This window comes from Eulemur rufifrons, chromosome 6 (assembly GCF_041146395.1).
Source record: "Eulemur rufifrons isolate Redbay chromosome 6, OSU_ERuf_1, whole genome shotgun sequence".
Classification (NCBI taxonomy): domain Eukaryota; kingdom Metazoa; phylum Chordata; class Mammalia; order Primates; family Lemuridae; genus Eulemur; species Eulemur rufifrons.
This window is the reverse complement of record NC_090988.1, coordinates 55,085,573-55,111,211: the sequence shown is the minus strand read 5'-3', so window position 1 is coordinate 55,111,211 and position 25,639 is coordinate 55,085,573. Positions and strand designations below refer to the sequence as shown.

The following is a 25,639-nucleotide window of genomic DNA, read 5'->3' as shown; positions in this document are numbered from 1 at the left end:
CGGAAGCTCATGCCATTGACACAACATGCAACTGCCAGCACCATACGTTTTGCCCTATTTCCTAGATCTCTGTGAGAGTGTGCTCTGACCATTCAAAATAATCCAATGCTTCTTAATTCGACATTAGTCCCAGCAGCCACAGGGACAGAACCTCTTGCAAGCAATAGCAACTCAGAACACTGACGCCACTGAAAGGTACCTGAGAAATGGTTACTTTGCCATTCCCTGGGTCACCAACCAAAGTTCCTGGAAACCTAAAAGGTAGATGTTCTGCCTTGAGTGACCCTTAAAGACAGGAGGGGAAATGGCAGGGAGAAACACAAATGTGGAAGGGACTGCAGACCAAACACCAAACCAAAAATCAACAGACCTGAGATATAGTCTCAGTTCTGCCCCTAACTAGATATATAACCTTGGGAAGTCATCTGCCCTCTTTGCATTTGTTTTCTCTACTATAATATAGAGATAACAATCCCCTCCTCTCATACGTCACAGAGCTGCTGCAGGCATGGTGAGCAAAAAGACAGGTCTTGAATAGGAGAGTGCTTTGTAAAGTGCAGAGCACAAACCAATCTGAGGAGTCATTACGACATGACTACCATCAGCTAGCTGTGGAGAAGATTAATGTCCATGCAACCAACAGAAAGTGAAACAGTAGATATTTAAGATACCAAACTATAGGGTACAGACTAAGAAGATGATACTCTGGAAAGGGAAGTCTCTGGGATTAGTCAGAGCAAGTACAGAAAAAAGAATGGACAGGATTGGAGGGTGATGGAGAGCAGTAGCGAGAGCAAACATATGTAGCCAGGGAAAAGAGGTGTGAAGAAGAGCAGGAGAACAACAGTGCTGGATGAGAAGCTGTGTGTTGGGAGGTTAGGGAGGCCACGATGGGTAGGTAGGGAAAGGCTAAACTATGGAGGGAAGATAAGCAGCTGAGGAGCTGAGGCAGGATGCAGTTGGCAAAAGGGAGCCATTGCAGGTAACATGAGTTATGGGCGAGAACAGAACTAGATTTCACAGCAAGCATTTATTGAATACTAACAATGTGGCAAGCACTGTCCTAGGGAATGGGGATACTGAGACAGGTAAGACATCAGCCCTGCTTTCATGACTCTGTATGAAATTCCAACTCTTAAGGCCGGGCGCGGTGGCTCACGCCTGTAATCCTAGCACTCTGGGAGGCCGAGGCGGGTGGATCGCTCGAGGTCAGGAGTTCGAGACCAGCCTGAGCAAGAGTGAGACCCCGTCTCTACTAAAAATAGAAAGAAATTATATGGACAACTAAAATATATATATACAAAAAATTAGCCGGGCATGGTGGTGCATGCCTGTAGTCCCAGCTACTCGAGAGGCTGAGGCAGGAGGATCGCTTGAGCCCAGGAGTTTGAGGTTGCTGTGAGCTAGGCTGAAGCCACGGCACTCACTCTAGCCCGGGCAACAGAGTGAGACTCTGTCTCAAAAAAAAAAAAAAAAAGAAAGAAATTCCAACTCTTCCATTTACAGACTGATGTGGACATCAAGGGAACACATTTGTAATCAGACAGACCTGCTTTCAAACCCCTGCATTGACACAGCTAGATGAGTGACCTTCCACAAGTAACCAAAGCTCTCTAATTCCTAGTTTCCTCATTTGCAATGCAGAAGTAATAATAATCTTTCACAGGATTAAAAAAAAGAAACTTGGTATGTGCCTTCTAGGCACACAATAAATGATAACTATTATTATTATCATTCACTAGCTTTGTGACCTTGGGAAAGTTGCTTAACCTCTCTGGGCTTCAGTTTCATCACAAGTCCAATGATGAATTGTGAAATGAAGTCACTTGGCAAAAAATGGGTAAAGAACATGTTCCTGGATGGAAGTGGTCAAGCATTAGGTAAGTTAAAATTGGTTTGTTTGTTGTGAAGGTTGTTGTGAATATTACTGAGATATGGTCTCAGTTCTGCCCCTAACTAGATATACACCCTTGGGAAGTCATCTGCCCTCTTTGATTTGTTTTCTCTACTATAATATAGAAGGTTGTAAAGATTAAAGAAATCTTTAATCACAAGGTTGTTGTGAAGATGAAAGGAAATAATTGGTATAAAGCACCTAGCATAGAGTTACAGCTCAGCAAAGTTCCCTTTTCTTCCCTTAGTCTCTTCTTTCCTTAACCCTCCTCCTTTCCCCTCTCCCCAGCCCATATTTGAGATCCCCTGTGGCAACACTCAGCTCTCAAAGGAAGGCACTGAGGACATAGCCAGGACACTCGCTGACTCCACTCCTAGAGAGCACCAGGCCGACTTTACCCCCAGACCAACTCTAACTTACTCACTGCTTGATCACTCCCATCCAGGAACATGTTCTTTACCTACTTCTTGCCAAGTGACTTCAATTCACAAACAAGACGCCCTTTCCACCTCATGGCCAAACAATTCCTCTCTGCTTACTCATTCTCCCGAAAAACTAAACCAGAAGAGAAAGCTCCAAAGTCTAAAATGCTGATCAGAGAGAGAAGAGTGGTATGCCCATTGCTTTAAAACAACAAGATAAAAGGGAGAGGTCCTGGGCACCCTTGCTGAGGGGCAGACTAATCCCACCAGCCCTTGTGCATATATGACAAGGGTAGGCAAACCTGCTGCAACTTCCAACAGTTCCAGGAATGCCTGAGAACATGGCCCTCAGCCTGCTAGAGTTACTCAGGCATGAGGGAAAAATTAGGTTTTCACTAGTAAAGGTCAACTCATAAATACCTGATTAACCCAAGCAAACACATTCTGCTCTACCTCCTATGAGAATTTACAACTGATCCGGAACAGGAGTCAAGCTGAGTACATGTTTTCAAAGCTATAACTAACAATTATTGAGGTATTTGAGGGTCGGAGGTAGGGGAGTAATGGCTGGCTACAAAAGCCCAATCCAAATCAGCTAAGTCCAAACTTTCCAGTGGAAGCTGCTTCTGGAACAACTTCCGTACAAACCTGCAGAGCAAATGTGACCTTGCCTAGAAAGAGAGGAGCCAGCCCGCCCACCAAGACCATGGGAAATGCAGAGAAGTAAAGCATGCCAATTCCAAGATTCCTGCTTAATCCCAGGGGGTTCCTTTTGTGAGGAAATAACATTAATAATTCTAATCTTATACATTAGGAAGACACTGTCCGATCAAACCTGTGAAGCCATTATCTAGGCTCCCCCAAGCAGCTCTTACTGCTTCTTCCTCTGTGCTTCCTTATACTTTGCAAAACAGAAAAGGAAAATGAAAGAACTATCTTCCACTGAACACTTACTATGGGCCTTGCACAAAGGCTTTTAAATGTTTTTTTTAATCTTCCTAAAACTCTGTGTGATAGCTAATCCTAGTCCCATTTTATAAATGAAGAAACTGAGCAACGTGCTCAGGAAAGGGGCTGGTAAAGGGCAAATATGCACCACGTCTGTCCAATTCCAAAGCTTAACCTTTCTTTCAACAAATATTTATTGAGAGGCTACTACATACCAGGTGCTACTCTTGGGTGAATATATAGCAATGCATGAAACATATATAGCAATGTATGTCTTCATGGAGTTTTCATTCTAAACCAAGTTGCCTCCATATTTTAGCACATTGCACATTTAGTAGGATCACATCGGTATTTCTTTCTCCTATACCAGGCAGGACTCAATAAATATGTATTGAAAAAATGAATGCAGTTCTTTCCCTTACCTCACAGGAATTCTCGGCTGCTGCCCAAACAGCATTTAGCTGTTTATCCATTAATTCTTCATCCTTCTTCCTAAGTCAAGCCATATCTTAAACCAAAAGCTTCCTTGCAGTGCTAGCAAATTGGCTCCAGTCACCCAGTAAGTATGACAAAAACAGTACTTCAGAATTTACAAAACACTTTCATGTACATTATCTTATTTAACCTTCATAAAATTAAACAAGGTCGGTATTATTCCCATTTAAAACATCGGAAAACAGACCTTAGTTACCTACCTAAGGACATGACTGAGTAGAGGAACTGAGCTACAGCACAGTTCTCCCTGGTCCCAGAATGCATTCTTCTCCCCCTAAGAATATTTCATAATCTATTCTCTATTGCAGAGAAACCAGAAAGGGTGTTGTGTCATTATCTTTCTGTTTGATTAAGCTATTTCAGATTTCCCATTGTATCAAAACAAAACAAAAAACACTGTTTCACTCTATTGTGAAATTTATTTTTATTAACATTGTATCACTTTTTGCTTTACAGGTGTTTTAACTATATTTTGTTATGTTCCAACTTCCACTTATTCCCAAAGAAACAAACTTTTGATGTTAAACACTAAGCATATACAACATGCATAGAAAAAAAGTCTATCTCTTCCAGCGGCCAGGAAAAGAAAAAAAAATAAAAAAGATTAAAAAAATTAAAAAAAGAAGTCTAAAATACTTTTATAATTTTTCAAGTCCATGAGAAAGATAATTCAACTTATAAAAATGCGTTTACACATGCTTGCCTTCTCCCGGAAAGACTTTATCCTGTGAAGTGACACATACCACTAGGCAGAGCTTGCAGAAAGTATAAGCCCCAAATGCAGGGTTAATAACTCAGAATGTTTTTTGCAAAAAAACACAAACAAACAAACAAAAAACAAAAAAACTCAAGCACCACAGTCAACAGGCATATTCCAGCAACCAAGGCCAGGCTGACGGCACTGTCACATTATTCCACTCCAGGAGGCATTAAGCCTAACTCTATAGGTTGCAAAGAGACTAGAAAAAGGACACAAACTCTAAAGCCAGATGTCAAAGAAAATGGCCTAAGGAAAGAGATGTCTGCTCCTGAGGAACCAAAAGGCATCTTGCCTAGAAGGCCCACTGCCTCTGGTATAACACAGCAATTTGGGCATATCAAAAAGACACAGGCCTGCCTTCATTCAGGGAACTAGCCAAGGCCTTGCCCCAAACTCTTACCCTTGCCAGTCTGTCATGACACCTAAAATTCCAACATTCTATTCTTTAACAAATACACCCTGAGTGCCACATCTTGCAGGAGTGGGAGTAGTCAGATAAGGGACATAGATCCATGCCTCACTGACTTGAATATCAGACAGATTAGAGAGAGGGGCAGAGTGCTCTGAAAATGCAGAACAAGAAGTAATTCTAGCTAAAAGAATTGAAGATTTTCTGGAGGTGGGAAATTAGCTAGGCTTAGAAGGATAAGAGGACATGAAATTATGTGTACAACCTTAGGAAAGTAATCACAGGCCTGAGAGAGACCTGGCTTTGAATTCTGATTCAGTTGTTTATAGCCTATAATGACAATCAGGCATTATTTTCCTTCTCTTATTCTATTTCCTCATCAGTAAAATGGGCATTATGAAGCATACCTGAAAAGAAAGATGTGAACTAGGTGCAGTGGCTCACACCTATGATCCCAGCACGTTGGGAGGCTGAGATGGGTGAATCACATGAGGCCAGGAGTTCAAGACCAGCATGGGCAATATAGCAAGACCTGGTCTCTACAAAAAAGTTTTTAAAAATTAGCCAGGCATGGTGACACACACCCATAGTCCCAGCTACTCAGAAGGCTGAAGTGGGAGGATCCCTTAAGCCCAGGAGTTCAAGGTTACAGTGAACTATGATTGTGCCACTGCACTCCAGCCTGTGCAACAAAGTGAGACACTGTCTCTAAAAATTAAAAAAAAAAAGATAGCTGTGTAAAACACTAGCCCTGACCTGGCACATGGTGGGACTTAATAAATATCCTTTCCTTATCCCTTTTTCTGGTTAGATCAGGAACACACACCAGGGAAAGATACCCCACAGGGGTGGGGAACCTGCAGCCTCAAGGCCACACGTGGCCCTCCAGATCCCCGAGTGTGGCCCCTTGACCAAATCCAAACTTCATGGATCAAATCCCAAAAATTTGGACTCAGTCAAAAGGCCACACTCAAGGATCCAGAAGGCCACATGTGGCCCCAAGGTTGAAGATTCCCCATCCCTGCCAGGAATTGCCAGCTAACAGAGCAAGGCCACTGGGGGGACTACCAAAACAGAGAATCAACCTGAAATGGCACCTTAAGAAGAGTAGCAGGGCCCGGCACGGTGGCTCACGCCTGTAATCCTAGCACTCTGGGAGGCCGAGGCGGGTGGATCATTTGAGCTCAGGAGTTCGAGACCAGCCTGAGCAAGAAAAAGACCCCGTCTCTACTAAAAATAGAAAGAAATTATATGGACAACTAAAAATCTATACAGAAAAAATTAGCCGGGCATGGTGGCGCATGCCTGTAGTCCCAGCTACTCGGGAGGCTGAGGCAGGAGGATCGCTTGAGCCCAGGAGTCTGAGGTTGCTGTGAGCAAGGCTGATGCCACGGCACTCACTCTAGCCTGGGCAACAGAGTGAGACTCTGTCTCAAAAAAAAAAAAAAAGAAGAGTAGCAAATCCAAGCCACATGCAGGTGTCCAGCTAAATTTCTCCCCACCACAAGATGTTTGGCAGCCCTTTCTGGACAAATATCATATCGATACAAATTTAGTAGATGAGGAAATGGAAACCCACTCCTTAGCTCCCCACAAAAGACAGCCCTGTGCTAACTTCTGGTACTCCAGGAGGCTAGAGCAGGACCTAGTACAAGGAAAGTATTGAGTCCAGCTGCCAGCACATTTTAATTAGTCCAACCTTAAAAGTCTATAATCACAAGAGATTAAAAGGAGCCCCCAGGGAAAGCGTCTGCCCTTCACACAGTTCAGCCAATTAGATATGCTCAAGTGCCCTAATTTTCATCACTGAATTCTTTGGGGAATCAGGCCTCACCAAGCTCTGACTTTTTGTCTGAGAGTACAGGCATATACTCAGCTCCGGAAGAGAAGTTGGGTGTTGGCAGTATCGAGTATGCCCTGAGGCCCTGACACCCTTCCTGCATAGGTAAACCGAGCTAACAGAACTGCCCTCTTGCCAGGCTCCATTCCTCACCTCAGAATGTAACCCCATTCTCCCAGGGGCTAACCTAATCCATACTAAAAAGCTAGCAAAAGCAAGTTTTGATCCTCAGTTCTGGGGTAACATTAACACAGTAATACTTGCATTTTAATGGAGGGTTCTCCCCTCTCTGTACCCTGTTCAAAACCTGCAAGGACTACCTGCAGAATAAAGTCTAAACTCGTTACCTGATATTTGAGGCCCTCTATGATCTTTCCTTAATTTCCTTTCCTTTTGGCCTTATTTTATAATATTCTCCTACACAGATTCCACTCTCCAGCCAATCTGGACTAATGTTTCCCAAAGACTCTTCTCTTTTTCCCGCTTTATACCTCTACTCATGACATTTCCTATGGCTGGAATGCTTCCCTCAACCTCCCTTACATTTCTGCCTTAAGTACCTGAAGACCCACTAAGCTGCTACCTTCTCCCCAAAGCTTCTCTGATCTCCCCAGGCAGAGGTGATCGCATCTTCCAACATGACTATCAGTCAATCATAAGCCACTGAACCTACATTGCCTTGCACAATAAACTATAAGATGGGAGACCTGTAGAGAGTATTAAATAATATCATGTATGTGAAAGTACCTAGTCCAGTCTTAATACAGAATAGGTGCTCAATAAATACGAGCTCTTATTACTATATAAAATGTAGATGTACATCCTAACTCTCTAATTATACTGAGTCCTACTAGGCAGGGATTGTCATATAATATAACAAATAGGTTAAATATTGACTGAAAAGATAAATAACACTACATAGATACAGCTCCTATCCCAAGGCTTATATCCACAACACCTCAACCAGAGAACTAATTTTGGAAGATACAAACTAAATATACACCAGTCTGTAGCTAGGCACCTCACCAATGTGATACCACCTATTCAGAATTCATAAGTGAAATACAGCCTCTCTTTCCCTCTCCTACCCCCCAAATCCTAATCCTAGTTTCTTCCAGGCCACTTAGGTAATAAAATAAACTAATGCCACTCCTAGTTCTATAAAGTATAAAATTTTTAATCAAAAGGCATATCTCTACCTAAATTCAGACAGCTGTGTCCTTCCCGCCCCACAAGTTATTAAATAAATATAAATACAGTTTTACAGCTGGGCATGGTGGCCTACATCTGTAGTTCCAGGTACATGGGAGGCTTAGGCAGGAGGATAGTTTGAGCCCAGGAGTGCAAGATCAGCCTGGGCAATATAGCAAGACCTCATCTCAAAAAACACATTTTTTTAATAAAAAAATAGAAACAGTTTTTGTCTTGAGATCAGATAAAGCTAAATTCAAATCCTGGCTCAGCCACTTTGGGAATATTTCCTTAAATTCTCAGAGTTATGGTTTCCTTACCTGTAAAATGAGAACAATATCAACCTTTAAAAATTGTGCAGATATAATGCACCCACATAGGTGTTCAATAAATAGTAGCTGTCATCATCATTCTTATCATTGAAGTTATCTGACTTATCTTAATTAAATATTTATCTCTTCAGAGATATGCAGTGTGAGTTCCAGTGACCTTTGCCCTTGTCAGCGGAAAGTTGCTTGAAATAAGACCTCTGCACATTTGACCACCCAGCAACATACACAAACACAGGCTGCTGTCTAACCTGTGTATGTATTATAGCCGAAAAGCACCCATCTCTCCTGGCTACTATATTTTTAGGAGCTGGCTCTGGGAACTTGGCAAACATAGACACATTTGTTTGAATATACACTGTAGTGATGAGAGTTCTGAGAGCTTCCTGAGAGGCCCAACATAACCCAGAGAGGCCAAACAGGAGCAGAGCTACTGAATCACACTGAGAAAGTTAGAGGCCATGAGATTTGGAATTCAGCCCAACTGCCTGCCTGCCTGCCAGTGAGATTTCTGGTCATTACCTACACCAGAGATCAACACAGGGCAGCCAGGAGCTCTGTAAATATGGCTAACAGAGGAAACAGTCAGGTTTGTCCTAGCTGGGCCACTGCTGACAGCACAATTGACTCTCTTATTCTTTTGCCTCCTCCATCAAGTCTCCCAGGAGGCCCCTCCCCAATGCCTTAAAGTGACGTCTGCTCAGGCTAGAGTTCTCTGAGGCCCAGGAGTTCTCAGCACCAGACATAACATTTTAAAAGCCAACCAGTGATCTTCACAGGACTATTCTACCTCCCTGCCGCCCAACAAGCCCAGCAGTAGGAATCATGAAAGAAGGTTCCCTCCTCCATCCCACAAGCCAATCTAAGAAAAGCAGTTAAAGTTCATTCTGTTCATTCAACTGCCTCAAGTTTGTCCTGAGGGAAACCCACATGGGCCATGGAATCAATGAAGGGAGCAGCAGGACTCAAGGAAGCATGAGAACAGGTCTCATGTTCTCTTCAAGCACAGCCCTACTCTACTACTATAGCCACCTGCTCATGGTAACCATTGCTGTGGCAAAAACAACTAAAACTGCCAGCCAGGCCGAGCACAGTGGCTCACACTTGTAATCCTAGCACTCTGGGAGGCCGAGGCAGAAGGATCACTTGAGCTCAGCAGTTCGAGACCAGCCTGAGCAAGAGTGAGACCCCATATCTACTAAAAATAGAAAAAATTAGCCAGGCAACTAAAAAATAGAAACAAAAAATTATCCAAGTATGATAGTGAGCGCCCATAATCTCAGCTATTTGGGAGGCTGAGGCAAGAGGATTGCTTGAGCCCAGGAGGTTGAGGTTGCTGTGAGTTAGGCACTCTAGCCTGGGCAAAAGAATGAGACTCAGTCTCAAAAAAAAAAAAAAAAAAACTGCCAGCCAGAATCAATAGCCAAATCACCCTTCAGTGTGATTGATAACTGTCTCTCAGCATAGCTTCAGTAGGTGCTCAATATATAGGCATGGGGTACTAGGTCAGGCAGAAAAATAATGCCCACAGAACTCCTCAGAAAGCCCATCATGTGAACTCTACCCCTAATCCCAGGGCACACTTGTCTAAGCTTTTCATAGGAACTGATGTAAACCATTTGGCACTCTCCCCTCTTACCTATTCAATCCAAGGATCAATTCATTATTATTCATTCTTTTATTCAACAAATCTCTATTGGACACATACCCTCTGACCAGCACTGTGATAGATACTAAAGATACTGAGGATAAGTACTATGGTCAATAAACGAAACATAGCTCTTGCCCTCAAAAGAGAGGAAAATGTGCAAAAAAAAAAAGAAAGAAAAAGAAAAAAGCAAAGAAAGAAAGAAAAAGGTTTTAAAATCTATACAACCCTGTCATATACCTTAACTCTCCTCTAACTCCATTTTTCAAGTAAGGAAACTGTAGTTTGAGTCATACTGTCAGCAACAACTCAAGCCATTCCCAGTGCTCTTGAAACTACATCAAGCTGCCTCTTACCATAAGAGGCTCAGCAGGGTTTGGAGTACACAGAGAGTATTGTAGATAGTAAGTACTGCCAGAGTTTGATCCAAAATGAGAGGTATCTCATGGCCAGTATTAGTGTCAGGGAGGACTGAGGAGATTAGATAGGAACAAAGGAAGACAAGGGAGGACATTTTGGGAGGAAAGTTAAATGACATAAGTAACAGCAAAACAGAAACAGTACAAATAAAGGTGTGTTCTGCAGATGAATACAAAGAAAAAAGCCTGGCTGGGCCAAGAATGCAGACAGCAAAACAGAGGGAGATGAAGTGAGCAAGGTGGTCTGGGGCTAGAACCCTGGGTCAGAAAGGCAACCACCACCCATAGAGAAATTTTAGAACCTGCACCTTCTCTAGTGCAAGCTCCCCAGCAGAAAACAAAGATATAAGTGCTGTTGGTTCACTTCAGGTCTTTCCTTGCATGGCCTCTCACACAAGATAAATCTGTTCCACTCTGATAAACATGACAGGGCCACAGCCATCCCTATTCAAGCCTTCCCTGCCCTAGCAAGTTGTGCCAACACAGTCAAAGCTTTACCAAATTCTCAGTGCCCAGAAAGCTTCCCCTTGGCACTTTCCACGTGGCCACAAGTAACCCCACAAGGCTTCAGAAACATTTACCCTGCCTGTGGGGTGCCCTAACTCCATAGTGCAACCAGCTGAGCCAATCAATCATGAGACATAAAGCATAAGGCTCTGACCCACCTCCTTCAAAAGCCTACTCCGTACACCCCAACAAACAGATCTCTTGTTGCTCTGAACTGATATTGCCAAAAGAGTAGTACAGGGTGCAGATATTTGTTACCATATGCAACAGATATTACTGGGCTTCTTTGTACCTTGTATAAAAGCACTCTAGGCCAGGCGCGGTGGTTCATGCCTGTAATCCTAGCACTTTGGAAGGCCGAGGCGGGAGGATTGCTTGAGGTCAGGAGTTCAAAACCAGCCTGAGCAAGAGCGAGACCCTGTCTCTACTAAAAATAGAAAGAAATTATCTGGACAACTAAAAATATATAGAAAAAATTAGCCGGGCATGGTGGTGCATGCCTATAGTCCCACCCAGCTACTCGGGAGGCTGAGGCAGAAGGATGCCTGAGCCCAGGAGTTTGAGGTTGCTGTGAGCTAGGCTGATGCCACGGCACTTTAGCCAGAGCAAAAGAGTGAGACTCTGTCTAAAAAAAAAAAAAAAAAAAAAAAAAAAACGCACTCTAGCTGGGGAGGTCCCTGGAACCAGCACTTGACATTGACTCTGTATAACCCCAATTCCACCCAGCTCAATTTCTATAAACATAATACAATATTGTGAACTGCTTTCTAGTTCTCCTCTGTGTAGGTCCCAGGGCTCCTAACAACCCAAACTAGACACGTTAGGGTAGAGAGATTACAACAGAGTGGGAACAACATATAAATGAGAATCAGAGAAAATTAGATTCTAGCCCTGGCTTAGCAAAACCTTGGGTAAGTTTGTTCTTCTCATATGTAAAATAAGAAATTTGGGAGACATGGTCCCTAAAACCCCTTCTAGCTATGACATATTAGGATTTTAAGTCCCTAACATACTAGGATTTTAAGTCCTAGTATTAATACCAATGGTCTAAAAAGTCAGAGTAAGTTTTTCAACTGTCAATGTGTGAGTCCCAATTCAATGCCACTTATAAATCTACTTCTCAGAAGCCAAGTAGGAGTAGTAGAAAAGGCTCCAAGGTCAGTGGCTGTACAATAAACTCTTAATAAAAGCTACCAATCAAGGAGCTGGGAGGCAGGACTAGAGCCTAAGATTAAAAAAACTAGTTTAGCATTGGGCCTATGGAGAGCCCAGGAGTCAGGGGAGAAGTAAAGAAGGATGGGCTATATCAAAGCAATGAAGTCATGTATGAATCAGGCGGCACAATACCAAAGTGAGTAAAAAAGACTCTATAAACTGGGCTGGTTGATAAGGCCTGTAATCCCAGCACTTTGGGAGGCTGACAACAGGAGAATCCCTCAAGGCCAGGAGTTTAAAACTGGCCTGGGCAACAAAGTGAAACCCTGTCTCTACAAAAATCAAAGAAAAAAAATTAGCCAGGCATGGTGGCATGTGCCTATGGTTTCAGCTACTCAGGAGACTGAGGCAGGAGGACTACTTAAGCCCAGGAAGTCAAGGTTACAATGAGCTATGATCAGGCCATTGCACTCCAGCCTGAGCAACAGAGTGAGACCAATGTCTCCTAAAAAAATAAAATAAAATAAAGACTCCACCACTCCACAAGACCCAAGGAGGTAAGCAAAGGAAAGAAAAGCTATTAAATAAAAGGCCACGGTACCTACAAGCCATTGTTCCCAAGAGCATGGCCCTAGGGCCAGATGGCCTCTAGTGACCCCTGCCCTGCTGAGATTCATGTCCTTGTGTAATCCCCTCACCCTGAGTATGGGCTAGACTTATGGACTTGCTTCTAACATATAATATGGAAGAAGTGACAGTATATCAATTCTAAGATTAGATGTTAAAAACACTGAGGTGTCCACCTTGAGCACTCTCTCTTCCTTCCCCTCAGACCACTTGTTCTGGGGGAAGCCAACAGTCATGTCTCTACCCACAATTAAGTCTCTAGCCCCAGCCAATAGCTTTACAGCCACCTCTGAGAGCCCTTGAACCAGATGCACCCCAGCTAAACTACACCCAGATTCCTGACCCACAGAAGCTATGAGATAACAAATGCTTATGATTTTAAACCTATAAGTTTTGGCATAATTTGTTATGTACCAATAAATAACCAATACTGGTGGGGACCAGGCTTATCTGCTCAGCCATTTCAAGACTGCAGGTGGGGCTAGGGAAAGCTGACACTCAGTAAAAAGGAGTACAGCAGCCAGAAATAAGGTCAAATACTTGTGGCCAGATTTTATTAACTGTTTCCCATGGCCTGGAGTAATCTTAAAATAAAAGCCTGGTTTGGGCCCGGCACGGTGGCTCACGCCTGTAATCCTAGCACTCTGGGAGGCTGAGGTGGGTGGATTGTTTGAGCTCAGGAGTTGAGACCAGCCTGAGCAAGTGTGAGACCCTGTCTCTACTAAAAATAGAAAGAAATTATATGGAAAGCTAAAATATATATATAGGAAAATTAGCCGGGCATGGTGGTGCATGCCTGTAGTCCCAGCTACTTGGGAGGCTGAGGCAGGAGGATTGCTTGAGCCCAGGAGTTTGAGGTTGCTGTGAGCTGGGCTGATGCCATGGTACTCTAGCCCAGGCAAGAATCTCACTCTGTCTCAAAAAAAAAAAAAATGTCTTCTATGTATGCTTCAATAAATCAAATAAAAATTAAAAAAATAAAAATAAAAAAAAAGCCTGATTTGGCCACACCCAGAGTTTATACATGTTGGCTGGTAACACTCGAAGAAAGACAATGGAATTACTTACAGTAGTCCCCCCTTACCCTTCGGGGGATATGTTCCAAGATCCCCCCAGTGGGTGTCTGAAACCTCGGATAGCACTGAATCCTATATGTGTTATGTTTCTTCCTACATATATATACCTATGATAAAGCTTAATATATAAATTAGGCAAAGTAGGAGATTAACAACAGTAACTAATGATAAAACAGAACCATTATAATAATATGTCAGCATCACTCTTGCACTTTGAGGCATTATTAAGTAAAATAAGGGTTACTTGGACACAAACACTGTTACTGCAACAGTCAATCTGATCACCAAGATGGCTACTAAGTGACTAAAAAGTGGGTAGTATATGCTATACAGATATTCCGGAACAAGGGGTGATTCACGTCCTAGGCAGGACAGAGCGGGATGGCATGAGATTTCATCATGCTACTCAGAACGGTGCGTAATTTAAAACTTATGAATTGGTTATTTCTGGAATTTTCCATTTAATATTTTCAGACCTCAGTTGACCACAGGTAACTGAAACCACAAATAAGAAGAGACTACTTTATAGCAGGTTCAGAGATGCATCTACCTTTAAAGAGGTGCTACCATAACAGATAATCAGATTCTGACCAAGGCTTTTCAAGTCCACAAAAGTAAAGGTTGAAAAGACTCAAATAACCCCAGTCGTACAGTATTTTACATTTTATAAAGTCCTTTCATATAACTTACCTTATTTTATCCTCACCAAAAACCTATTCATTAAGGTTATTCCCTTTCTACACAGGGAAAAACCTAAGGCTGAGAGAGAACAGGAGATTTACCCTCCACTAGATCCCTAGCTAGTAAGGAAAGGAGCTAGAATGCTGAAGCTCCCCTAAATCCAGATATTTATGTCTCCTGACTGTGGCCAACACAGACCCTTCTGTAAACCAAAGCCAATCATCTCACTTTACGTCTAGGCTTCTATCCATCCTCATCCCCTCATTTCCCAACTTTCTCCTCACAACTACAGATAGGTCCTTTGTGGCATTAGATGGTTTCCCAGCTCCTCGTAACTGCATTTTCCTGGTGATAACTGCAATGATAAGTCTGGCCTCTTTAAAATCCTAGACAAACTTCTTCCAAGTGCAGTAAGGCTGGCTGGACTCAAATTGAGCTGGATGATTTGTTTTTAAATAAACACAGTTGGGTTTTATTTACCTAGCATCAGTAATAAATGACAAATTCTAAAGAGTAAACTTTCTAAATAAGTAAAGCTTATTTCTTCAACTTTACCTAACCCCTTCCAAGGAAAAAAATTTTTCAACTTCCAATCAGGTGCCTAGTAAACTACAGTAGAATCAGAACCAGATAATAAATCCCCTTAGATTCAGTTCTGCAAACTTTACAGTATATAAAGTATATTATTACAGGTATACAGCTGAGGGGAAAAAAAGTATATTACATGCCAAACCTTGTGCTAGGAGCTCAAATAAAAAGTTGAACATCTACCATCCTACCCCTTTAGAAGCTTATGTTACAGTAAGGAAGGCAGACTCATAAACAGACAACTCCAACAGCATTGGAGTTGTTAGACTCCATGGTTGTTAGACTCTACTACCCTCCAGAGCAGCACAGCTTTGTGATGGGTCATTAGACTGTTCAAACTCCTTTGTTAATACAGCTATGGCCAGACCACTGAGGCCATAGGCTCTGAGTGCCAAATCAGTGAGGTATCCATCCCTCTTTGGGACCAACCAGCAGGTAATATGTTCTGAGAAAAACAGCATGGGCTTAGTACACAGATCCCCAAAATTATAGTTCTGATCCTGGCACTTTTTAGCTGTATGACCTAGAACACAAATTTCTCACCTACAAATTTTTTCTCTCTCTTTTTTTTTTTTTTTTGAGACAGGGTCTCACTCTGTCACCCAGACTCGAGTGCAGTGGTGTCATCATAGCTCACTGCAACCAACAACTCCTGGGTTCAAGCAATCCTCCTGCCTCAGCCTCCTCAGTAGCTGGGACTACCAGCGCACACCACCGTGCCTGGCTAATTTTTCTATTTTTTGTAGAGATGGGGACTTTGGGGATCTCAAATGCCTGGCCTCAAACAATCTTCCCACCTCAGCCTCCCAGAGTCAGAATTACAGGTGTAAGCCACTGTGCCCAGCCCCTTCCTCTTTAAAATGGGCAAAAGTGAAGATAAAATAAGAGAATGAAAAGAGATAAAAAGATGTGAACTTGGATGAAACTTAATACAAAGTTCCCAGAGTGAGCAACACTTCCAAGGGTTGAAGGAAAGGCCCAGAATTTGTACCAAGACATATGAGATAGTTTGAAAAAAAGAAAGAAAATAGGATGCATTCAAACAGGCCTTAAGTCCAGCTTTTCCAACAAACTTTAACAGAGGTTAGGCTGGGCACAATAAAAACAGAGATAAAGAAAGTACAACCCCTCCTCCCTTCTTCCACAAAGATCTTACACACTGGTGAGGGAGCAAACATATATACAATGTGCAACGTGTTACATTAGAAGTTTATACAAAGTGTACTGGGGTAATAAAGAAAGCTCTGTATTGTTATTTTTTATTTCTTAACTGTGTTGTGCCCACATGGAAATTCAATGTATTATTCCTTGTACTTCGTTGTATATCTTCATATTTCACGATTTTTTTTAACCAACAGTAACAACAGCAACCAAAAAAAACTGTTGGAGGCCCAGTTTGGTATTGTGTTCTCCCCCTAAAAGTCTGACAACAACTAGAGCTGCTAGGTTTCCTGGAGAATCATTTCCCACAAAGGGAAATGTACCACAGCATGCCCATGAAGCCACTTAGCAATGTATCTCAAAAGCCACCTAGCAGGAAACCAAAGCGGCCCCTTGGGGCTGAAACCCAAGTCCTTTGGAGTCCTATGAAACCACTCCCCTCAACAAGACCTCATTCCTTCCTTGCCAAAGAGCAAGAGATCTTAACATGAAGGCCCCCACATCCCTAAGGGGCCCATAGATAGAATTCAGGGGGCCTGCGAATTTGGATAGGAAAGAAGCTACATCTTTATTTTCAATATTATCTTACTGAAGTTAGCATTTCCTTCAATTATATATATAGGCAACCAACCACAATATTATTAGCAATACCTGTGATATTTGTCATCAAGAGAAATCATAGTATTTTCATATCATATTACATCGTTATAGATATCTTAAAATATTATTTACACTCATCATTACTTCAAAATTATGGTAATTACTGCACCACTGCTAGATCGCACATGACTGCAATTTTTCTATCTACAGGTGCTCATGTGAGATAGCTGGCCAACAGTGAAGCAACTCTGCCTAGTTATCATCTAGCCAGCAGTGAGACCCCATGTGCTCATCCTGGTGACCCTAACATCCACAATGCCCCCTTACCTCCAACCTCCCTCAAATCAAACTACTCTCTTCTGTCCTCTTCCACCTCACCCAACCCCTCCTTTACAGGAAGCACTGCACCTCAGCCTAACTGAGCCCACACAGATATTTTTTAATCCGTAGCCTACACTGTTTATACTGCCTGATTTTGGACTTCATTAAGCCTGTGCAATACACTATATTTAATACTCCATAAATACATATGACCCTACCAGACTTAGACTTCTTCAGTAGCCCTAAGTTCCTTCCACAGTGCAAAGCAAGCAGTACACATTCATTATTTTGACTTGTAAACTGAATAACTGGTTAAGTCTCTGTCCTTGACTCAAATGTCCGAGTCTAGTTCTACCAAAAATCCACTGTGAAACTTCTATTTAATGCCTCTCTGGACATCAGCTTCCTCATATGTAAAAATAGGTGGGTGAACTAACTGAAATTTCTGTCTCTTAACTTTTGAACTGGGCAGCCACTTTTCATCCCCGCCAAGATCTGAGAAAAATTATGGGAACTACATAAAGCCTCCCCCAGCTCTCCCAGGCAGAGTTAATCACTTCTGGGCTTCCCACAGCTTTTTGTATGTATATACAATACCTCCATTACAGCATTTATCACAAAGTTTTGAGAGAATGTATGGCTTAGTGGCTAAGGCAGAGGTAGGGAGAAAATCAGATTACCTGGGTTCAAACTCTGGCTTTCCTTACTATTTGTGTAACCTTGGGCAAGTTATTTAACTTCTCTATGATTTAATTTGCTCACCTATAAAGTGAGGATAATTATACCTATCACACAGGATGGTTTTAAGAATTAAATGGAAAAAAAGTTCAGAATAGTGCCCACCACATAGTAAGTACTAAAAAAAGTTAGTTGCTATTATTGTTGATGTTATTATATTAATCTGTCCAACCAGACATTAGGTTCCAGCTTTAAGTAGATCTCTGTTCCCCTCTCATTCTCCAAGACAGCACCCTGTGTATGTTTTCTTCCATGCCGCTTACCATAAGATAATATATTTATTGATGTTTATTTTCTGTCTCCCCAACAAGACTGTAACTTCTATGAGGGAAAGAGCATGTCTCGTTTGTTCATCCTTATATCTCCATAGGAAACATAGTACCTGGCCCAGAGCAGGCACTCAAATACTTGTGGAATAAATAGTGCATGAGCTGGCACTGTTCGATATTTGCTGAATCAATTAACCTAGCTAAGAGTGATTGTCAGAGCTGAAGCCTGGGAGCAGATGATGTCCTGGCTACCTCAGGATTAATGTGTCCCTCTCCCCAGCCCCCAGTACTAGCTTCAGCAAAGCCCCACCCACCTGCTCTTGGCCCCAGCCCAGTTCCTGGAGCCACCCTTAGCTAAAATTAGCATAGCTACCAAGATGGCCAGGCCATTTATAGCCTTGGAGGCAGCAGCAACTAGATGCGGGGGTGGGGGCAGGCAGGGTCTGGCCTGTCACTCCATCAGGGGTTGATTGAGAAGCCAGCCTATAGTCTGCACACCACCTAAATGCCTATACCCCAAGGCCCTGTTCTAACTATATTGAACCAAATCACAGTTCCTGATTAGAGGCCTTCAATACCTTCAACACTGGCAGTCACAACTCCAGACTCTACCTGAGGTTCCTCACACACATTGTACAGAAAAAAATTGAGTTTCTGGAGGTAAGGCACATAGCACCTAAGGGAAATTGCAAGCATCTGTTTCAGACCAGCTTCAGAAATGCAGTCCCCAGAGTAGCATAGCCAGGCACAGATCTTTACTAAGGAAGTGACTTAGCACGGCTGGGTGTACAGGTATTAAAGAGCCAGACAGTGACAGGAATGGCCTTTCCACTGACCAATGAGAGAACCTTGTAGCAGAGCACCTGCCTTCACTGCAGGGTCAGGCTCTTAATAGTGTTTACTGTATGTCTGGTAAAGCCATAAGCATTGTAACTAAATCCTTCTTAGAATCAAACATTTTAATTGACTAAAAAGACACAAATGGGTATATACATCCAAAAGAGAAAAAATCAAATTCTCTGGGCCCCTGCAAAAGACTCTCCAGAGTAGAAAAAGGCAGCCCTTTCTTGCGCTCAACCACAGAGTCACCGGGGCCTGCCCAATTGCCAGAAGGAAAGCAATATTCTCTGGCCCTGCCTAACACTCCTTTAACAGGGCAGGACCTGAGAAGATGGAAGAAGTCCAGGACTTAAGCATCAGAAGACGTGCCTATAAGATGGAGCACAGGACCCGGATTCTTCACCCATAAAAAACAGGTATAATACTACCTGTTCTGCATTCTAATAGGGCTATTGTGAGACTCTGTTGGAAAAATAGCTATATAATTGTAAAATATAAACTGTAGAGAATACACAAATTGGGTATGTTGAATCTGATTTAAGAGCAAGTAAAACTCCTCCTGTGTTCTGGGAACAGAGGGGCTGGAAAGGCTGCAAGGGTTCCTGGTTACAGCCAGGAACTTTTACAGAACTGTCTATGAGCTACCTCTTTGCAAAAATAAGTCCCTGTCTGAGTCAAAGTGTCAGACAGACCCAAGGGGACAACCTACCAGAACAATAGTGCTGGGATCCCCAGGATCCCACATACCATCCATAGCTATTCACAGCACCTACGGTCTCTCTCTCTCTCTCTCTCTCTGAGCCTTTCTTCCTTGGAATTCACTATTATTGTGACAACAGAAACCAATTTCTGAACTGAGAGCAAGAAAAAACTATTAATAAAATAGAAACTTAAGTGGTATAATCAGAAAAGCCAAGCCTCTGAAATGTGTTGTTTGGAGGGCTGTCTCCATAAGCTCAAGTCTCAGAGTGGGGGAGATTATTAAAAAACAAAGGCTCAAGTCATGAGGTGGTCCCGAGGGATGTTGAAATGCCTCTTTCCTTAGGTGCAGAAAACTAAAAACAATAAGCTAGCTAATGCCTAAAACTTCGTCCCTTAAGATTAAGTCTAAAATACAGAACACCTCCCCCAAACAAAAAGTATTCATTTTATGTCAGGCACTCATATTTTTGAGTAAAAAAAGTACATATTATCAATTATAAACAAGAATGTCACTGGGACAGCAGAGATGCTCCTTAGGTCTACTTCACAGTTCAACCTACATCTACCCACTAGTCTTTCCCTTCATAGCCCAATAAGAACCAAGCTTTGAGCTGAGTTTCAGTGGCCAAGGACACTCCCTATGGAGACACTGGATTAATATGCAAGAAGGACTTATCTTTATTTATTCCTTTTTTTTTTTTTTTTCTAAGAGACAGGGTCTCCCTCTATCACCTAGGCTGGAGTATCTGGAATGGTGCAATCATAGCTCACTGTAACCTCAAACTCTTGGTCAAGGGATCCTCCTGCCTCAGCCTCCCAACTCAGCTAGGATTACAGGCCCATGCCACCATGCTCAACTAATTTTTTTACTTTTTGTAGAGACTGGGTCTCACTATGTTGCCCAGGTTGGTCTCAAACTCCTGGCCTCAAGTGATCCTCCCAACTTGGCCCCACAGAGAGCTGGGATTACAGGTGTGAGCCACCACACCCAGCAAGGATCTATCTTTAAATCAACAGCCGAGGTACCATGCTTATATACACAGGTCAACCTCTGGACTCCTTTGGAAACCAGCCCCCTTCGGAATATCTAGAACTGAAAAGGCAGTTGCTCAAAAAAGGGTCTACCACCAAAGCCAACCGCTGGATCCATTCATGAAACTTCCCAGCCGCCATGTCTTATATTTCCTTTTCCTACTTGAATCAAGTATCTACTAAGCCATTGCCTCACTTGAGCTTGCCCATCCTCAGAAACAACTCGTTTATAAACGCTCCCCACTCTGCAGGCCGTAGTTTTGGCAGACCACAGTGACAGGGTGAGAGAAATGGGAAAATAGAACTGATCTTCTTCTAAGCCTTATGTAAAACTGGATTTTAAGTGTTCCTTTCTACTGCAAGAGTACACCAGGGCTCCTGCTGCCTAATAAGGCTCCACAAGTACATAAGAAAAACCAAGACAGATCAAAAGTAACATGGAATTGCCACCCTCATCAGTGAGAAGAAACAGAGTAAGTCAACAAGTGGTCCCAGGAATTATATCATGTCTATGTCAGGAAAAGGCCATTTAACACCCTGGTGATAAACAGAATTCCATCTAAGGAATTGCTTTGATATTTCAAATGGGCACAGCCAAAAGACAGCAGATTACCTAAGGGAAGGGAGGGACTAGGGTTCCCACGGTTGTTGGAATAGAAAGGCACACCTGAACACCAGGCTATCAGGCAACAGAGCTGGCCCAGCCCTGACTTTCCCCTTCTAACTCAAGCAGCCCGCAGCCCCAAGCTCCCCTGTGTTGCTAAGTGCTGAACTGTCTAAGAGCAATGGACTTATCATCTGGCCAGGCCATTCTTCCAAACAAATAGTCCTGAGATGGGGTATTTCCTTGCTCATCAGAAAAGTCAAGGTCCCCCAAAGGCGGGTTATCACTGTGCACAAAAAACATCCTAAGGAGGGATAAGAAAAGTTGTTCAGGAGACACAAAGACATTAACCAAGACTCCTCAATAGAAAGAACTTCTTGGACTACTGGGAACAGGCAGCTCCATGTGTCAATCTTCCATCAACCTCACATGTACAAACCTAGATTTCAACTTGTCCACTTACAGCCACTCAGTTGAGTCAAAAGCCCCCAACCCAGTCCAGCCTGCAGGAAGGCCTTACCTGCTGCAGTGGACTCCTCAGAGTTGGCCCCGGAGCTGGCTCCTGTCGTCTTCTCGCTGTGACTATGGCTGAGGCTCTGGCCCTGATGCAGGAGGAGCCCCCAGAGGAGCCATAGGGCAAGACGGGCGCACACATCCATAACTCTAGGTCTCAGTCAACATGCGCCTAATGTGGACACCTTGGGGTCCCAGAGGCAAAGCCAGGAGGAGCCCGGGAATGCAGTGGATGGTCCCCAGGCAATATGCCCTCGCGGGGCCGCAGCTGTCCAGCCACCCGTGGGCCTGCCTCCACCGACAGCCAAAGGTCAAGTGCTCCAAGTTTGGGCGCGGGAGGAGGGCCGGCGCCTCCGGTCCAATAGTGGGTCCACTGGGGCTGTGGCGGCCTGAGCTCGGGCTGCTTCCGGAGAGTTTGGGCAGGGTGGCTGCCCAGCCGCTGTCAGCTCTGCAGCCTACTACACCCCTGCGGGAGGGGGCGGGCGGGATCTCCCGCGGGCACAGAGGTGGGGGAGGAAGAGAAGAGGAGAGAGGCGAGGAGGGGGGCACCTGACCTGACCCTGCCGAGAAGCAGCGAGCAGAAGCTCGGGAAGGGCGTGCGACCTGCAGGCCCCCGCGGGCGCGGGCGTCTCCGGGATCCTAGCTAGGCCTCCTAGGCCGAGGTCAGCGCCCCCGCCCAGTCCCGTGCCCAGGCGGCCGGCGGTGCCCAGGTCCAGCAGGCAGACGCGCACCGGCCAGGCCCGGGACAGCAGCTCCCCAGGCTGGCGGGCGGCGCGGGGTTGGCCCGGGGCGGGCGGGGGCGTGCTCTCCAGCGGGCCCGCCCCGCGCCGCCCGGCCCCCAGCGAAGCCCGGCCCGCCCCAGTGCCCGGGTTTATCCCGGAATAACCAGTGGGAAACGGCTGCCCCGGAGCCCCGAGCCCCGGTGGGCTCTTCCGGCCCCACGACCCGCGCAGGTCTTCGCCAGGACACCTGTCCCGCGCCAAGGACCAAGTTCCGGCCTCCCCTTCCCCCACGAGAGTCTCCCGCGCTAACCGCCCGCCGCCGGGCGGGCCCCTGACACGCAGTTGCTCAGGTAACTCAGGCCTGCGGCGGCAACAGCTGCCCTGCCCAGATCTCCAGGCCGCGGTACTGCTCCACTCGCCTCAGCTTTACAGCCGGGCTGGACAGACGGCCCCGACACAACGATAGCCTCTCGGGAGCCGCCTGAGGCAACAGCACCTCTGACCGCTTTGGGCAGGGGGCGAGCTCCCAGCCCCCAACTCCCGGCCGGCTTCCCAGGCTCCGCCCTCCAGCCGCTCCTTACAACCAATCGGCTTCCGCCTCTCTGCGGCTTAGGAACCCGCGCGCTTCGTCTCTCGTGCGCAGCGGCCCCTGGTGGGAAAATCTGGGTACTGCGGCAGGGCTGCGCTCCTGGGAGGGCCTGCTCCTTTGCAGACGGTTGGGAGTGAAGCTAGGACCCGCCCCGGAGGAGGCTCATTAGGGCCTGCGAGAGTTTTCAGAGGAAATGATACCAGAGAGCAAAATGAAATGTCCAGACCACTCTAAGCAAAATTCCCCTACACATCCCTTGAGTCTGGGCTAACAGGCGCCATCTGTCTTCCTGACACCCAACTCCCCGGCACCTCCAAGCTAAGTGGGATGCCCTCCTTTAGCTCTCACAACTGGTTTTCCTACCTGCCCCGCAAGCCCCCTCCCCCTTGAGGTTTTTCCACAGGGTCTGTGGCCGGTTCCTCCCTGCATCTCACTCTCCTAGCTCCCAAGTGTCTCTTGGAGAAGGTGTTGGCGACTTGAAAACGAGTGCCCCAATGAAGAGAGAGCCACGCCTGAGCCTCCTTCAACAAAGCCTGCACTTCCTGTTCTCTTCTCAAGCATGCTGTCAGCAAATCTTTACTGAAACCTCCTCTGTGCCCTACCCTGTCCTTGGCACCAGAGGCAGGGGAAGGGATTAGGTCCAGTCCCTCCTCTGACAGTGTAAGCCAGCTACCTGTTCTGAGCAAGCCCTTTGAAGACCGGGAACACGGATTTGTCCAACAGCTGCCTGGCTTAGGGGTTAGGCTGTTGATATAAAAATACATGTCTAACGTCATCTACTACACTCTCCTCACTCTGTTAAGCTCTCTTCACATTAGCCTTCTTTAGGTTCCTAAACACACCACACTCAGCCACCTCACAGCCTTTGGATCTGCTGTTGCTTCTGCCTGAAACACTTCCCAGCCCCCAGCTCCTCATAGAGCTGGCCTCTCATTCTTCCACATACAGTTCAATGTCTCCTCCTTAGAAACCCCTACTCTGACTACCCCTTCAAAATCAGTCTGTGGCCAGAATTTGGACCATACACATGCTAGTGTTGTGAGTAGTTAGTGATTGTGAGTTTTCAGAGGTCAGAGGCTGTGCCTTAGTTGTCTCTGTGACACTAGGATCCAGCCATAGACCCCGCACATTGTAAGTGCTCAGTATAAGCTGGTTTACATTAGTTAATTCATTTGATCACTCAAATATTTATTGTACTGAGTAACAACTACATGCTGGAAAATTGGGCCAGAACAGAAGTTGAGCCCCTGACCTAGGTTCTACTAGACCTCAGTACCAGGGGTCTTAAACTCAAATGACAAAGTGGGCAGGTAGGTAGTACAATTGAGAAAAGTAGGTGAGATAATAGGGAGTGGTGGGTCCTATGGAAAGCAGGCAGAAAGGTGGGCCCAGTATTACCAGATTGTCATTAACAGAAGATAGAGGCTGGGCGGGAGGATTGCTTGAGCTCAGAAGTTTGAGACCAGCCTGAGCAAGAGTGAGACTCCATCTCTACTTTTTTATTTTATTTATTTATTTATTTATTTTTATTTTTATTTTATTTTATTTTGAGACAGAGTCTCACTCTGTTGCCCAGGCTAGAGTGCCATGGCATCAGCCTAGCTCACTGCAACCTCAAACTCCTAGGCTCAAGCAATCCTCCTGCCTCAGCCTCCCGAGTAGCTGGGACTACAGGCATGTGCCCCCATGCCCGGCTAATTTTTTCTATATATTTTTAGTTGTCCAGATAATTTCTTTCTATTTTTTTGGTAGAGACGAGGTCTCGCTCTTGCTCAGGTTGGTCTTGAACTCCTGAGATCAAACGATCGGCCTGCCTCGGCCTCCCAGAGTGCTAGGATTACAGGCGTGAGCCAACGCACCTGGCCCATCTCTACTTTTTTATTTTTTATTTTTATTTATTTATTTTTTGTTGTTCACAGCATCAGAACATAAACTTCTTTAAAAAAACTACAAAAGAGAAAAAATTAAGAAAAGATGGAAAATTGGACTTTCACATGACATAGCCCTTTTTTAAAGATTAGCAATTAATTTTAAAAGTATGGGGGGGCAAGGGCAATATACGTAACCTAAACTTTTGTACCCCCATAATATGCTGAAATAAAAAAAAAAAACCTACTGCACTCAGTCGTATAAAATCATAGCACATACAATTATGTACAGTACCTAATATTTCATAATGATAATAAACAACAATGTTACTCAAAAAAAATTTTTTTAAGTATAAAACTCTGTATAGGCCATATAAAACACATCTGCAGCCCAGATTAATCACTCAGATTGCCAGTTTGTCATTTCTGCCTAAGCCAACTCTCCTGCCTCTACACTCATTTGGCTAAAAAAACATGCAAGAAGAAGAGCAAAATAAAGGATGCTTAACACAACTTCCTTCAAACTTGACCACATCATTTCTTTTAGCCACCATATGATTCTTCGGGGGTATGGGTACTTATTTATTTGGTACAAAGAGCCTGGGTCTTGGAGGCAGGAAGCCAGGCTCTATTACCAGTTTTAAGACCTTGAACTTCTCAGAGCCTGTCGCATTTTCTGTGAGGCTAAAAT

General features: G+C 44.4%; 1 protein-coding gene across 9 annotated transcripts in view; it reads right to left on the bottom strand.

Annotated features, from left to right (window-relative positions):
- The window catches only part of STIM1 (stromal interaction molecule 1), a 174,735-nt gene extending 152,212 nt beyond the window's left edge, over positions 1–22,523 (bottom strand). For 7 of the 9 annotated variants that reach the window (XM_069471093.1, XM_069471099.1, XM_069471095.1 and 4 more), the window contains exon 1: positions 21,777–22,523. In XM_069471093.1, the coding sequence (XP_069327194.1) occupies positions 21,777–21,915 (139 nt within the window). In that variant the 5' untranslated portion in view covers positions 21,916–22,523. The remainder of the gene's footprint in view (positions 1–21,776) is intronic. The other 2 variants (XM_069471092.1, XM_069471094.1) reach the window with 1 other exon arrangement.
- Between the last annotated feature and the right edge of the window lie 3,116 nt (positions 22,524–25,639).